The 14,308-nt window shown below is 58.3% G+C and overlaps 3 protein-coding genes across 10 annotated transcripts; 2 read left to right on the top strand and 1 right to left on the bottom strand.

Annotated features, from left to right (window-relative positions):
- Window positions 1–500: 500 nt before the first annotated feature.
- Rxrb (retinoid X receptor beta) lies at window positions 501–6,817 on the bottom strand. Of its 5 annotated transcripts, none has more exons than XM_005005447.3 (10): window positions 6,413–6,817; window positions 5,471–5,715; window positions 4,807–4,963; window positions 4,301–4,480; window positions 3,083–3,255; window positions 2,593–2,722; window positions 2,260–2,392; window positions 2,053–2,156; window positions 1,677–1,782; window positions 501–1,589 (listed from the first exon to the last, which is right to left on the bottom strand). In XM_005005447.3, the coding sequence occupies exons 1-10, from the start codon at window positions 6,642–6,644 to the stop codon at window positions 1,442–1,444; spliced, it is 1,608 nt and encodes a 535-aa protein (XP_005005504.2). In that variant the 5' UTR covers window positions 6,645–6,817; the 3' UTR covers window positions 501–1,441. The 5 variants fall into 5 exon arrangements, with proteins under 5 accessions (XP_005005504.2, XP_003473977.2, XP_013012232.1 ...); XM_003473929.4 differs by having other exon boundaries at window positions 2,053–2,144; XM_013156778.3 differs by lacking the exon at window positions 6,413–6,817 and adding an exon at window positions 6,058–6,308.
- Window positions 6,818–6,970: 153 nt separating this feature from the next.
- On the top strand, window positions 6,971–10,978 carry Slc39a7 (solute carrier family 39 member 7). Its single transcript, XM_003473928.5, has 8 exons — window positions 6,971–7,110; window positions 7,396–7,810; window positions 7,896–8,064; window positions 8,282–8,335; window positions 8,462–8,620; window positions 8,893–9,033; window positions 9,219–9,415; window positions 10,150–10,978. Exons 2-8 carry the CDS (start codon window positions 7,400–7,402, stop codon window positions 10,420–10,422), a joined length of 1,404 nt encoding a protein of 467 aa, XP_003473976.1. The 5' UTR covers window positions 6,971–7,110; window positions 7,396–7,399; the 3' UTR covers window positions 10,423–10,978.
- Window positions 10,979–11,132: 154 nt separating this feature from the next.
- Window positions 11,133–13,248, top strand: Hsd17b8 (hydroxysteroid 17-beta dehydrogenase 8). Of its 4 annotated transcripts, none has more exons than XM_063239068.1 (9): window positions 11,133–11,255; window positions 11,426–11,643; window positions 11,739–11,855; window positions 11,956–12,048; window positions 12,148–12,233; window positions 12,304–12,415; window positions 12,613–12,655; window positions 12,799–12,873; window positions 13,056–13,248. In XM_063239068.1, the coding sequence occupies exons 1-9, from the start codon at window positions 11,210–11,212 to the stop codon at window positions 13,070–13,072; spliced, it is 807 nt and encodes a 268-aa protein (XP_063095138.1). In that variant the 5' UTR covers window positions 11,133–11,209; the 3' UTR covers window positions 13,073–13,248. The 4 variants fall into 4 exon arrangements, with proteins under 4 accessions (XP_063095138.1, XP_063095139.1, XP_013012233.1 ...); XM_013156779.2 differs by having other exon boundaries at window positions 11,134–11,255; window positions 12,331–12,415; XM_063239069.1 differs by lacking the exon at window positions 11,956–12,048.
- Window positions 13,249–14,308: the final 1,060 nt, after the last annotated feature.

Below are 14,308 nucleotides of genomic sequence, written 5' to 3'. Positions count from 1 at the left end.
AACGGAGGGCGGCGGGCGCCCAGTGTGGGCAGGCTGACAGGATCCCAGAGCCCAGGTGAGCGGACCCAGCAGTGTGGCGAGGAGCCCTAGATGCGGTGGGAAGGGGCCAGAGTCAGGGGTTACCCAGGGACGTGGGCCGCGCCTCAGAAGCCACCACACCCAGTGCGCCCCCTTGGACGGGCACGGCGCCGGGTCCGCCCAGAGCCCACGGCGCAGCCCAGAGGCGGCCGGAGCGAGCGAGGCGCCGCCGCCCGCTGGCGCTGGCAGGGCACGGGAACAAGGCGCCTTTGAGCAGCGCCGGCCCCGCCCCACCTGGCACACCCGCTCCCCCTCCCCGACAAAGCGCGCCTTGTGTCCCCCACCCTGCAGCCGCCTCCTGGCCCCCAAGGAACCTCAGCGGCAGCACCCAAGGAGTCCGCGGAGTGCAAGGCTGGATCCCACCCCCCCAGCTGGTGCCATCCCGCCCACCCCGCAGGTCACCAGAGTCCAGAAAAGCGCCATTTTAATTTGAAAGCGATTTTATGTGTGAGGGAGGAGAAAGGACCCCAAGAGACGCAGGGCAGAACTCATGCAGCCCCAGGCCCTGCAGACCAGGTCCTCTGCAGCTGTGAGACTGGGCTGGCGCAAAGCTAAGGGGCAGGACCCTGCCGCCCCCGCCCAACTGCCTGGCCAACCCTGCCCTGTGGCTGGATCTTCCCAGCCTGGACAGGAGCTCAAGGGAAGCCAGTGCCAGGCGAGCCCCAGGGACGCACCTTGGCCCACCCTTCCCAAATACCCAGGCCACCACGGGAGTCTCTCAGCCACCCCGGGAAGTACAGTACTTCTTTGAGTCTGACTGCAAGTCTATCCTCAATTAAAAATAGACGGGTTCCTGCAGCAGCACCAGCGCGCACCACCAGCACCCCCTTTTCAGTGGGCCTGCAGGTGAGGTGTAAAACCTGAGCCCAGACAGGACAGGGTGACAGGGCCCTGCCCTCCTCCAGTGACCCCCACCTGCCCAGGCTAGGAGGAAGGTGGCCTCTCCTCTGGGGCCCTGCTTCCACTTCCATCAGTTTGGAGGGCCTGCCCCCCAACACCCATCTCTGGGAGAATCCCCCACCTCCACTTGAGTGGGAGTGAGGCCGAGTGAAAAGGGAGCGGGGTCCTCGGACCAGGGCCGGTGCTATGCTGGAGGCATGATGGGTGAGAAATCACCCCAAACCTCGGGAGACCCCAGCAACTCAGAAACCAAGGCCACCAAAGGGAGCCGTCCGGGCCTCACAGGGATCTGCAGTCCCAACTCGGGGACACCAAGCAGTGCTCTGCAGGGCTGAGGCTCACCCTAGGGGTCCCTGTCTGTGCCGTGCTCCTTGCCTGAGGTCTGGGCTGCAAACACAGCCCCCCACCCTGCCCCAGGCTTTGAGTCCTCCTGGAGGGCGCCCCTCGGTCCTGAGGTGTGGACTCAGGCCAGCTGGTGGGGAGCCTCGAGCATCTCCATGAGGAAGGTGTCAATGGGGGTGTCACCAATGAGCTTGAAGAAAAACAGATGCTCTAGACATTTAAGGCCGATAGACCGGAGGGCCGGAAGACGCAGCAGCAGCTTGGCAAACCTGAGGTGGAGGGAGAAAGCGAGTGAAGACGGGACATACGCCCGGACCATGTCCCCCACACTCCCCAGGCCCTCAGAGCCTGCTCACCGCCCCTGCTGCTCAGGGTACTTCTGCTTGCAGTAGGTCTCCAGGGACGCGTACACTTTCTCCCGCAGGACCTCCACCTCGCTGGGGTTGGACAGGCCCTTGGCATCTGGCACGGCAGGGAAGGCGGGACAGACACAGATGTGACTCACAGGATGCCCCTGCAGGACTCTCTGCCCAATGCCTGATGCCCGGCAAAGGAAGCGGGGGCCAGGGATTTGTGGGATGGGGTCTGAAAAGGGATGGATCAAGTGGAAGCAGCTTTCTCTTCAGTCAGCTGGCAGACTCTGGGCCGAGGGTCTTAGGGGAACAGCCAGGTAACTCGGGAGCCTGCAGAGCAAAGGAGGCCCCGGGGTTGCCTTGGTCTTCGTCCTCTTACCTGGGTTAAACAGAATGATTGCCCGCAGGCAGCCAAGCTCTGTCTTGTCCATCCTCATGTCACGCATTTTAGACACTAGCTCTGTCAGCACCCTGGAGAGGGACCTGCAGGTCACTCAAAGGTCACAGCTCAGCCAGCCTTGGACTTGGACCAGCCTATAGCCCCATCCCCTTGAGTGAGAGGCCAGGCCCAGCTAGGGCCACTGACCGATCAAAGATGGCGCCCACGCCTGCAGAATGGGCTGAATTTCGGTGCACATGGAGACCCGTGGCAAGGAGGATGCCATCCCGGACATCGATGGACCGGTGAGAAAAGGAGGCGATAAGGAGCTCATTCCAGCCTAGATAGGACAGCAAGGATCAGGAGCCAGACATCGGGTGGTAGGGGGTCAAGGCATGGCAGGGGAAGAGAAGAAAAGAGGAGGCTAGGTCAGCAAGCTTGGCTCCCTGGATATCTAAGGTAAAGCCACTGGGGTTACCAGAGACCAAAAGACCAGAGGGGTCAAATGTCAAGAGGTCAAAGGGTTTCAAAGTCACTGACCTGCCCGAAGCAATATGACCTGGTCATCCAGAGGCAAAGAAGAAAAGTGGGGGATCCTCTTTGCCCACTCAACAAGGGTGAACAGCTGTTTGTCAGCTGCCTGACAGATGTTAGTCACAGGGTCATTTGGCTGCAGGGGAAAGTGGGGTGAGGTTTACGGAACGTCGCAGTGCACCAGGAGCGCTCCCTGTAAGATCTGATGCCCCACCTTAGATGCAGTCTACCCGTCAGCGCATCTAAAGCAACCCCTGTAAACCAGGCCTCTCTTGGCAGCCACATGAACAATTATTACATTGGGTTGTGCCCGGGGTTCTGCCAGCAGGAATGTGGATGCAGGGCGCAGCCACAACCACCTCAGGAGTCTGAGAGGCCTTACTGGCAGCACTTCTGTCTGGCAGTGAAGCAAAGGCCAGTAAGGAGACAGCACAGACCTCCACTCCCTCCCCGCAACCCCGGTCACCAAGGAGAAGAGGTTAAGCCCATCACTCACGCTGGTGCCGCTACCCCCGGTTCCCCCAGGACCCTCAACGCCCTGGTCACTCTTCTGCTCCACAGCAAGCTCTGCCTCCAGGATCCTGTCCACGGGCATCTCCTCGGGGGCTCCCCCAGCCCCCTCCCCATCCCCGTCCTTGTCCTTCCCCCGCTGCCGCTCCTCCTGCACCGCTGCGGGGGTGGGGGTGGGGGAGAAGACAAAACAGAAAGTCAGCGTCCAGCCCCAGGGGATTGGGACAGATGCTTGGGTCCTATCAGGGTCTGATGTCTCCTGGGAGATATAGCAACTAGGGGCTCACAATAAAGGTAGACCAGGGCAGTCAGCAAGCAGAGGTTATTGTAAATGGGCAGATATGTCAGGAAGGGAGAGGGCTGGGCTGAGGGAGGAAGCCAGGGTACAAGATGTGCCAGGCATGCGCCAGGCATGCTCAGACATTCGCTGAAACCAGGAGCAGCCTGGGAGCCCTTGTTCCCACCTTTAACGATGAAGATCTCAGGGCTCACAGATCTCGAAGAGGTTAAACAGCTTTGCCTAAATTCACACAGCACCCCACAGGGCACACATTTGAACCCAGGCCTCCATGACAGCAACTCCTGCGCTCTCCTGACTCGCTAAGTGTCACGGTAGGGAAACAAGCACTGGTCTGGAACTACGACACTGGCTCTGAACCTGACCTGGCTGCTCTTTCAGTGTGGGAGCTCTGGAAAGTCAGGCTTCAGGCTCCTCCCTTCACAGGAGGGATTAATAGACTCTCTAAACTGCTGCTCTCAAAACTCTAGGACAGACTGAAGAGGAAAGGCAGCCCGAGGTTTTCAGTGAGGTCTGCAGCTCAAGAATGCAGAGCCCAGGGGTCAGAGGAAAGACCACAGAGAACCAGAAGACAGAGGCCAGAGAAGAGCGTGGGAGGGGAGAAGCAGCCTGCTCAGCCTGGAGGAGACACAGGCCATCCTTGCTGAGAGGGGGTCCTACCCAGGCCTAGACTGGGCTGGGAGGGGCCTCGGGTCGAGGCCCCGGGAAAACCACTAGGACAGACACTCGAGGGAAGAACCAGAGCAGGGTGCCAAGGGGAAGCACAAATGTCGCCCCCTGAAGGACAGCGCCAAGAGTCCTGCATCCCCGCCAGGTACAGGAGCCTACTATGTAGCTCAGTCCTGCCCAGCAGGTGAGGAGGGGCTCGCTGGCCTGGGAAGCCTGGTGTGGCAGGCAGGTCCTTACCCTCCCGCTTCATGCCAGTGGCCAGGCACTTCTGATAGCGGCAGTACTGACAGCGGTTACGCTGGCGCTTGTCCACCGTACAGTCTTTGTTGTCCCGGCAGGAGTAGGTCAAATCCTTGCGAATGGTGCGCTTGAAAAAACCCTTGCAGCCCTCGCAGCTGTAGACCCCGTAGTGTTTGCCTGCAAGCACACGGGACAGCAGTAAGAAGGCTGCATGGAGACCTCCTCACCATAAGGCTCTTCCCAATGTCCCCCAGCCAGACTTAGTCCAAGTCCTCCCTGTGTTTGCCAAATTCAGAGAGGAGGAAGCAGGGGAGGGATGACCACCCCACTCTGCGAATCAGAAGCATCACAGTAGCCCCTGTCTCTCTGACCACTCCTCCTCCATCCCACACTGCGCCTCAGGCTCCTTAGCTTCCCCAGCCTCCCAACCCCAGGAGCCCAACCTCGCAGGAGACAACTGGTCCAGATTTCCTTCCTCTGTGCCCACGCTCCGTGCCCCATACCTGAGCTTCGGTCCCCGCAGATTGCACATAGCCGTTTGCCAGCTCCAGGGCCACCTGGAGGGGGTGGACAGTGCAGGCCCCGGACCCCTAAGACTGGCGGCTTCACATCTTCAGGGGTGCCAGCCCCAGCCCCAGGAAGTGACACCGTGGAGTTAATCTGGGATGAGGGAAATAGGGAAGTCACAGGGAGACACACTGGGAAGGAGGATCTCAGAGGTCGTGGGAATCATTTCCTACCACTAGGCGGGGCCCTGCACTGCACATTCCGGAGGGCGCCAGTTACACTTCAGTCTCTACATGAAGGGCCATGGGGACAGAGCACAACCGCAAAGCAAATAGACATAAAGGGTTCTCCTCTGAAATTGGACAATACGGTAGCCCTGAAGGGCATGAGTCTGGGAGGGCAGATGGGATCAAACGGGCAAAAAAATCACTGATAGCTGAAAGTGGTATCAAAAACATAAAGGGGCGCTAAATAGTTAAAGAGGGTTAAGGAGGAAGCATGCACTGAAACATCAGCCTCCTCTGGAAGGGTAAGGGGTCTCGAAGGTCCACACCTCTACTAGGACAGGAAGATCTGTGGGCTATGAGGAAGTTCACAAAAGCATCTGGGATTACAAGGAAGTGAAAGTGGGGAGGCAGTTAGTGGGTCATGACCTCTCACCTGGGGGCTGCTGACAGGCCCGGAGAATCCTGGGGGAGCTGGAGGGGGCAGACCAGGGGACCCCATGGAAGAACTAATGACTGGGAAGGGGGAGCCCAGCGGAGGGGGTGGCATTGGGGGTGGGGGTGGGGCCCCAGAGCCTCCCAGCGAAGAGGCTGAATGGGGTAGGGGCGGTCCTGGAGGAGAAGGGGGAGGAACCCCCTGGGGAAGGGAATTTGGAGAGGAGCTGTCCGGGCTTCGGGAATCTTCGGGAGGGGTATACACAGGCACAGAGAGACACACAAGGACAGGAGAGAGAAAAAAGACAATATGAGTCTCCAATCGTCCATCTGGAGACTTTAATTCTCCAACCCCCCACCCACCCACCTTGCCCCATTCCACCCCAAGCCAACAATGCCCAAATCCAGAAACATTCCCAGTGGTCGACTAGTTTAACTCCTGCGGTGAGAAAAGGGGTTGACTAAAGAAGTCAGTTCTGTACGCAAACATTCCGAGCGACGCATCTGAATGAATACCAGGTCACTTCGCTCCGACCTTTCTCGTGGGTGGGGCAGCACGTGGAGTTCTCCAACCAACCCCTCCATTACCAGTGTGGAGCCCGGGCGCCAGAGCATGCAGGAGAGCGAGGCGGAAGAGACCCTCAGAGGCAGCAGGAGCTGCCTTCCAAAGTGCAGAGTCCTCAAGCTCAAGGAGAATCGTGTCCTTCCCACGCCCGGGACTTAGGGCGCGGGGCCTCCAGTGGCTCCGGCCAGCGGGGAAGGCGGAAGCTCCCCCTGCCCGCCCCGCCCTGGGGGGGGGGGAAGCGCTGAGGCCCTCGGGAGGGAACGACGCGTGTTTACAAACAAGGGGGCGGGAGCGCCGGGGGCAGCGCCGGGCAGGGTGGGGGGAGGGGTGCAGACAGCGAGGTCAACAGCTCGCCTGCTCGTCTGCTAGGACACTCACCCCGCCCGCTGTCGCCCATCCCGTCCCGTCCAGCCTCCCCCGGCTCCGGCTCCGGGGTTTGTTGTTCTCCGGCTCCCGCCGCCGCCGCTGCCGCCGCGGGATCCAGCCAGAGCCGTCGCCGCCGCCACCGGGACGCGACCCCACAATGCATTTCTTTTCGCACCCCCACCGGCCCACACTGCCCTGCGGCATGCCGCTGGGGAAGGAAAGGCGGGCGGGCGGCCCAAGACATGATTCTTGGCTGAGTGGAGGGACACCGCAGAGGTGCCAGGGATTCGCAGGGACTGGCCAGGGAACTAGCAGAGCACGAGGAAGGCCTAGAGGAAAAGACTCTGGCCTGGGTCAGGTCGAATTAAGCGCTTCGCTGAGCTCGGTACCAAAATGACAGCGCCACTGTGGCGGCCATCTTTGTACAGACGGGAAGTCTCGTCGCTAGTTCCCGCCCCCTCGCCCAGTTGGAAACCCAGCAGACGGTCTCCTACGGCATGTTAGCAGGCCTCGCCCACCCTCCCCTCAAATAACCTCACGCTCGCGCACGCGCACTGCTACTGTGTGGCTTCACCGCTACAAGGTGGCCGCCATATTGGTAAAGGTACAGTATTGGGGCGGAGGTAGATCGGAACTTCCTGTTCTCGCGCGAACTAGAGGCGTGCCTGCCACGTCCGTGCAAACCGGGAAAGGAGAGGACCCCGGAGCCGGTGAGAATTCCCTGGTTTTCTTACTGTCTTTTCCAAGCCTTTTCCCCACCTAATAGGTCATAGAGACGAGGGCCCAGAGAGTCCATAAAGTGGGCGATTAAAGGCTAGAGCGGTTTGTGGGGGCTGCATCCGGGAAGGAATTCGAGATAAAACAGGTCTTGGAAACAATGTGGGTGGGGATGGAATGGAATAGGGGAGCAGCCCATAGATATGGACGGAGGGCACAAGTGGATTAAAGCGGAATTGAAAGTCAAATGGAATCATTGTCTCTGTCCCTCTGGTCAGCGTGATGGCCAGCGGCCTGCGGGCCCCACACTGGGTGGCAGTGGGACTGCTGACCTGGGAAGCCTTGGTGCTGCTGGTGGCCGGACACGGGGCTCATGATGACTCGCATAAGGACGTGCAAGAGGATTTCCATGGCCATGAACACAGCCACAGGCACTCACATGAGGATTTCCACCATGGACACAGCCATGCCCATGGCCATGGCCACACTCATGAGAGCATCTGGCACGGGCACACCCACGGCCACGACCATGGACATTCACATGAGGGCCTGCACCATGGTCACGGCCATGGCCACTCCCACGAGAGCCACAGCGAACATGGACCTGACCACAAACATAGCCATGGAGGATTTGGGGAGCCTGAGTCCCCAGGCATCAAGCATGACCTGGACACTGTCACTCTCTGGGCCTATGTGAGTCCCCAGGGGATGGGAAGAGGGGCTAGTTCTGTGTTCTTGAGAAACTCCACAGCAGTGACCTCTTACTTTCCTTCACCAGGCACTGGGGGCCACAGTACTGATCTCTGCGGCTCCGTTTTTTGTCCTCTTCCTCATCCCAGTAGAGTCCAACTCACCCCGACATCGCTCTCTGCTCCAGATCTTGCTCAGTTTTGCTTCTGGGGGGCTCCTGGGAGATGCTTTCCTGCACCTTATTCCTCATGCCCTAGGTAAGTAACCTCTGGACTGTGCTTCAAAGTTGTGATTGTTTTATTCTTTCTCCTCCGAGACCCCCACATCTCTGGGGTAAGATACTCTACACTGTGTGATTTCACAGCGATTGGGCTACTGTCGTATTGATAAAGATGTTGAAGTAGTAGAAAAATGGAACTTCTGTTCTCTCAGTAGTCACTTGTCCTCATCGGGCTTTTTCCCTCCTTCCTGCAGAACCTCATTCTCATCACACTCTGGAGCAGCCTGGACATGGACACTCGCACAGTGGTGAGAAAGAAACAGCTTCCAGAGTCAGGGTGCTGGGGAACGTCTTTCCCTACGCTTCACCTTCTGCACTTGAGGAGGAGTCTGGGGTTTCCATGTCCCGTAATGTCTCAATGCCTCTGTTCCCAGGCCAGGGCCCCATTTTGTTTGTGGGGCTGTGGGTTCTCAGTGGAATTGTTGCCTTCCTGGTGGTGGAGAAATTTGTGAGACATGTGAAAGGAGGACATGGACACAGTCATGGACGGGGACATGGTCATACTCATGGAAGTCATGGACATGAAAAGCAGGGTGAGCCCAGGAGCAGGTGTACTGACAGCCACCTTGCCCCATTTTGAGTCCCCTCATGTTGTGCCTGTCAAGTAGAGCTGCCCACTCTTTTTTTTTTTTTTTTTTGTCTTTTTCCTTTTTATCGGTACCGGGGATCGAACTCACGACTGCCTGCTTGCAAGGCAGGTGCTTATGCCACTGAGCTGAATCCCCAGCCCCTGAGCTGCCCACTCTTTGAGGATATGTTGGAACATTTTTGTTCTCTGTTTTGACCAATTCCTTTCTTCTTTTAGAGCAACCTTCAAAGGAGAAGCCCAGCTCTGAGGAAGAAGAAAAGGAAGCAGGAGGGTTGAGGAAGAGGAGAGGAGGGAGCACCAGACCCAAAGATGGTCCAGTGAAGCCTCAGAACCCCGAAGGAGAAAAAACAGGTTCAGGTACAAACCAGATAAGGTTAGGCTGGGGCGGTCATGACAAATCAGGTGCTCAGAACATGTGCTGTGGTGGCAGCTGTCAGGGAAACCCAAAGGACTGTATGAGGGGAAATGTGACAGTGGCTGACCAGGACTGGGACTGGTAGTGACCAAGCCTCTAGTCATTTTCTCTTCTTCTCCTGTATAAGACCTGCGTGTGTCTGGGTACCTGAACCTGGCTGCTGACTTCGCACACAACTTCACCGACGGTCTGGCCATTGGTGCATCTTTCCGTGGTGGCCGAGGGCTAGGCATCCTGACTACCATGACTGTCCTTCTACATGAAGTGCCCCATGAGGTCGGGGACTTTGCCATCTTGGTCCAGTCTGGCTGCAGCAAAAAGCAGGTTAGTGAGACGTTCATCAAACAGTTGCCTTAAATACATGTTGCTGCTTACTCACCCAAGCCCAAGACTGCCTGTCCTAAGTTGCAAACAAATTATGCTGTTACTGACAACAAATGTAGAAGTGAGAGGGAAGACATTTCTATGTCCTATAGCTCAGTTTTTTGTTTGTTTTTTGCAGTATTGGGGATTAAACCCAGGGCCTTTGCACTCAGCTACATTCGCAGCCCTTTTTGCTTTTTAACTTAAGACAGGATTGTGCTGAATTGCCCATATTGGCCTTGAACTTGAGAGCCTCCTGGTTCAGCTTCTCAGAGTGTTGGAATTCCAAGCCACCATGCCCAGCCTAGCTCATTTTTTTCTTCAAGTGTGGTCTGTAAACCATTTGAATGGTTTATGAGTAAAATCTTTTATTTTGTTTGTTTTTGTTTTGGGTACTGGGGATCGAACTCATGACTTTGCGCTTGCCAGGCAGGCCATTACACCACTGAGCTAAATCCCCGGCCTGTGACTAAAGTCTTACACACAAACATATACATCCTGCTCAATCAGAAGATTCTGTGGAACCTTTTGATTTCTTAAGGTTTTTCAGGAAATGCATGTTGTAGAAACCCCCTCCCATTTTTATCTAGCTTTTTAGTTTGCAGACCCATGTACTCCATACCTGTGCAGCCACATCCAAACCTCTGCTCATCCTCAGCTGTTACTAAGTGCCTCTCTCTGTTTCCTGCCATCAGGCGATGCGTCTACAGCTACTGACTGCAGTAGGGGCGCTGGCGGGCACAGCTTGTGCCCTTCTCACCGAAGGAGGCACAGTGGGCAGCACAGTTGCAGGTGGTGCTGGTCCCGGCTGGGTTCTGCCATTCACTGCTGGTGGTTTTATCTACGTGGCAACGGTATCCGTGTTGCCTGAGCTGTTGAGGGAAGCGTCACCTTTACAGTCACTTCTGGAGGTGCTGGGGCTGCTGGGGGGAGTTGTCATGATGGTGCTGATTGCCCACCTGGAGTGAGTAGTGGGAGAGAGGGTCCCCACCCCTGCTCCAGACTGCTTACTCTAACTCCAGGGCAGGGGCCTGGGGGGCGCCAGAGGCCTTGGGCAGGAACATCCACCTAAGTAAGGAATTGAAACCTAGGAGAGAGGCTACTTGGGCGTTAGAGGCACTGCAGAGGGGAGAAGGAGAGGCAGGAGGGACCAGCGTTGGGCACTGCCTGACCATAATGTTAAGTTGGGGGGATAAAGGAGGGCATAAAGCAGCCTGAAAGGGACAGAGGTGATGACAGCATGGTGGCCCCAGCCCCACTTGCTTTCAGAGGACCAAGCTTCCACACAGGTCCACTTCCCTCTCCACTGCCCGGTCTTCAGGGAAGATCAGAGCACTGGACAGAGGGGCTAACAATGTGGAGTACACATCAATCGTGCGTCCTGATTTGGGGGTGATTTGGTGTGGGGGGGGGCAGGAGAGGGTTAGTTGGCCTGATTTGTTTCTATTTGTTGTTTTACATCATTGTTTAAATTGAGGGGGAGGGGTGGTGACCGGAAATAAAGTTCTTGGCTCTTCCGCCCCATATGTAGTCTTTGTCTATTTGCGGGGGGCAAAGGGGCCCTTCTCCCCCACTGCCTGAGTCCCCAATCACTGGCGTCTGGCCACTCCTCCACGGTGGGAGGTCAGCCAGCGCTGGTGGCCACAGATGGCCCAGGGTTGGTGGTTTCCATTGGCCGCGGCTCTGCCCTCGCCACGCCCTCCGAGCGCTCGGATTGGCGTGGAGCGAGAAGTGCCCGCCCACCCGCAGCCAGCCATGGCGACTCAGCTCCGGCTCCGCTCCGCGCTGGCCCTGGTCACAGGTTGTGGGGTCGTCTCCCAGGGTGGGTTGGGTGCCAGAGTGAGGTCAGAGGACACGCCCCCAGACCCTGCGGATCCCATGGCCTCTGACCCCCTTGTCCGAATCTTACTAATCTCGCACCCCATGACCTCTGACCCAGACCCCTCCACCCTGCGCATCTTTCCCACCCAGGTGCGGGCAGTGGCATCGGCCGTGCGGTCTGTGCGCGCCTGGCCGGGGAGGGGGCCACTGTGGCCGCCTGTGACCTGGACGAGGCGGCGGCACGCAAGACGGTGCAGCTGCTGGGCGGGCCGGGAAGCGAGGAGGGGGTGCTCCGCAGGAACCACGCCGCCTTCCAGGTCGATGTGTCTGAGGCCAGGGCTGCCAGGAGCCTGTTGCAGCAAGTGCAGGTGAACGCTGGCCACTGCGCCCCATAAAGCTCTGAAGCTGCCCTCCTGCCCTGGCTCTTTGTGGTGTTTTCGTGGGTAACCTCCCCCTCCCGCAGGCCTGCTTCTCTCGCCCGCCATCTGTCGTCGTGTCCTGTGCGGGCATCACCCAGGATGAGTTCTTGCTCCAAATGTCCGAGGATGACTGGGACAGAGTCATAGCTGTCAACCTTAAGGTGGTGACCTCTGAGCCTGTAACTTCTGCCCCGCCCGTAGCCCGAGGTGGGAGTTGCAGGAGTTACCTGGGCTGATCCTTCTGTCACCCTTTCCGGCCAGGGTATCTTCCTAGTCATGCAGGCTGCAGTCCAGGCCCTGGTGTCCAGTGGCAGCCATGGCTCCATCATCAATATCAGTAGCATCGTTGGGAAGGTCCGGTCAAGTAGGGGCAAGGTCGGCCAGCCCAGTGGGCACAGACATCGGGGCCCCTGCCGGAGGCTTGACTCATCCTAGTCTCCTGCACACCTGCAGGTGGGGAACGTGGGGCAGACAAACTATGCAGCATCCAAAGCTGGAGTGATCGGGCTAACCCAGACTGCAGCCCGGGAGCTTGGACGGTGGGTCAGACTCATGGGGACTCTGCAGAGGCACATAGGGGACTGCCAAAGAGGTCGGTGTCCTCCCCAGGATCAGCAGCCACTCTCCCTTCCACAGACATGGGATCCGCTGTAACTCTGTCCTCCCAGGGTTCATTGTAACACCCATGACTCAGAAAATGCCACAGAAAGTAAAAGACAAGGTAGGAGGCTGTGGGTGGAGGCAGAATGGGTTAGAGTCCCAACCTCTGTGGGCTGGAGAGAGAGTGCTGGGCAGAGTGCCTGATAAATTGTAAGCACTTGATAAATGTCTGAGTGATAGACAAAAGGGGAAACGAAGTCTTCAAAGAAACTGGATTTAAAAGAAAAAACTTTTACCCACATGAGTGTTTCCTTACAGGTGACCGGAATGATCCCGATGGGACACATGGGGACCCCAGAGGGTGAGCACCCAGTGGGCTGGCAGTCCCCAGAGAGGAGATGCCAAGTGTTGTGGTATCTCTGAGGGTTGCACAAAGCCTGGGGACTGAAGGGAGGCTGCTCAGGAACCCAGGAATGAGTGGGACTCTGCCCCTCATTTCTGTAGATGTGGCAGAGGTGGTTGCATTCTTAGCATCCGAAGACAGCGGATACATCACAGGGGCCTCAGTGGAAGTCACCGGTATGAGGACCTTGAGGGGAGGCAGAAGGTGGGGAAGTGATACCCAGACCAGATGGGAAGGCGACAGGAGCTTGAGCTCCTGGGAAGGGCAGAGGGTCCCAAGGCCAGGGACAGAAGTGGGCACCCCAGGCCTGTTTCTCTCCCCACCCATGCATCTGTCCCAATGTTTCTGCCCCTCCCAGGAGGTCTTTTCATGTAATAGCCTCAAGGACCCTGGACTCTGCTCACTCCCCCAACACTCGCCTGGCCTCCTGCTGATGAGGACTCTAAGTTCCCAGGCTACAAAAGGGGTGGCAGTGTATGGCTCAGGAATGCTGAATATGGGAAGCAGGGGTGCTTGTGACCCTAATAAATTCCAAATCCTCTTCCCTGCCACCTCCGGTTCTTCTTGTGTCCAAACCCTCAGACCCTTCCCCACCTCCCCCTCTTTCCCTTTCCCTAAGGATTGTTCCTTTTCACTGCCTGGTCTCCCAGGGCAACCCCCGCCGCCGGGTGTGAGAGGAAAGAGTCTATGTCACTGTGTATGCGTGACACTCTGGGTCTTTTTGCAGGGAGGGGTTGCTGCCCCACCCCCTTTCCCTGGTTCTGAGGGCCAGTCCCATTCCCCCAACTGCCTGGGTCCTTATGGTCCCCAAGGGTGATTTTTCTTGGCTCCATCCTGGTGTCCAGTCTGGCCTTGGAAGGGGGTCTTGGAACAGGTGGCCCTCCCCCACCGCTCTCCGTTCTCTCCATCCCCCCTCCCATCTCTCTCCACCTTACAATAGCTGCAGCCGGCCTGGGGTCGATGGGGGGGATTAGGGGAGGGGGCCAGGATTAGGGGAATGGGCCAGCCGATGAAAGGGGCTGGAGGAGAGCAGAAGGGAGGGGGCTGGGAGGAGGAGGAGGAAGGGGAGGGGGTCCGCGCTAATCGACTCTGGCGCCCACATAAGGACTGGCCACGGACAGAAGGAGAGGACAGGGAAGTAGGGGGGAACTGGGGTGGGGGTCGAGGGGATCCGCTGCTGCCTTTTCCTAGAGACAGGCCACCCTCTGGCATCCTCAGCCCACGTCCTAGAGCCCCATCTCAGACCGGCGGGGCACGGTGGCTTTGGCTCTCCCCCGGTGTCCCTCTCATCCCCTGCCCTCAGCGGGGACGGCTCTGCTCCTTCCTCCTCTCCCCTCCGGGCCTCCTTCCTCTCCTCGGGTCCTGAGGAGGCCTCTGCCCACTCGCACTGCACAGCTCGCCCCCGTGCCCCGTCGCGCGTGTGTCCCGCTTCCGCGTGGCCCCCTCCCCGCCCGGGCCGCGGCTCCTGATTGTCCAAACGCAATTCTCGAGTCTCTGGCTCCGGCCGAGAGTTGAGTCTGGACGTCCCGAGCCGCAGCCCCCAGACCTCGAGGGGAGAGCGGGTCGGAGGGTGCAGAGGGGCAGCGCGAGGCCCGGGGACGAAGGGGACCC

Source organism: Cavia porcellus, unplaced genomic scaffold, assembly GCF_034190915.1.
Source record: "Cavia porcellus strain 051 isolate PalLab524CR breed Dunkin Hartley unplaced genomic scaffold, mCavPor4.1 scaffold_28, whole genome shotgun sequence".
Taxonomy (NCBI): domain Eukaryota; kingdom Metazoa; phylum Chordata; class Mammalia; order Rodentia; family Caviidae; genus Cavia; species Cavia porcellus.
Note: the sequence above shows the minus strand (reverse complement) of the source record. Positions and strands in the feature narration are given on the sequence as shown.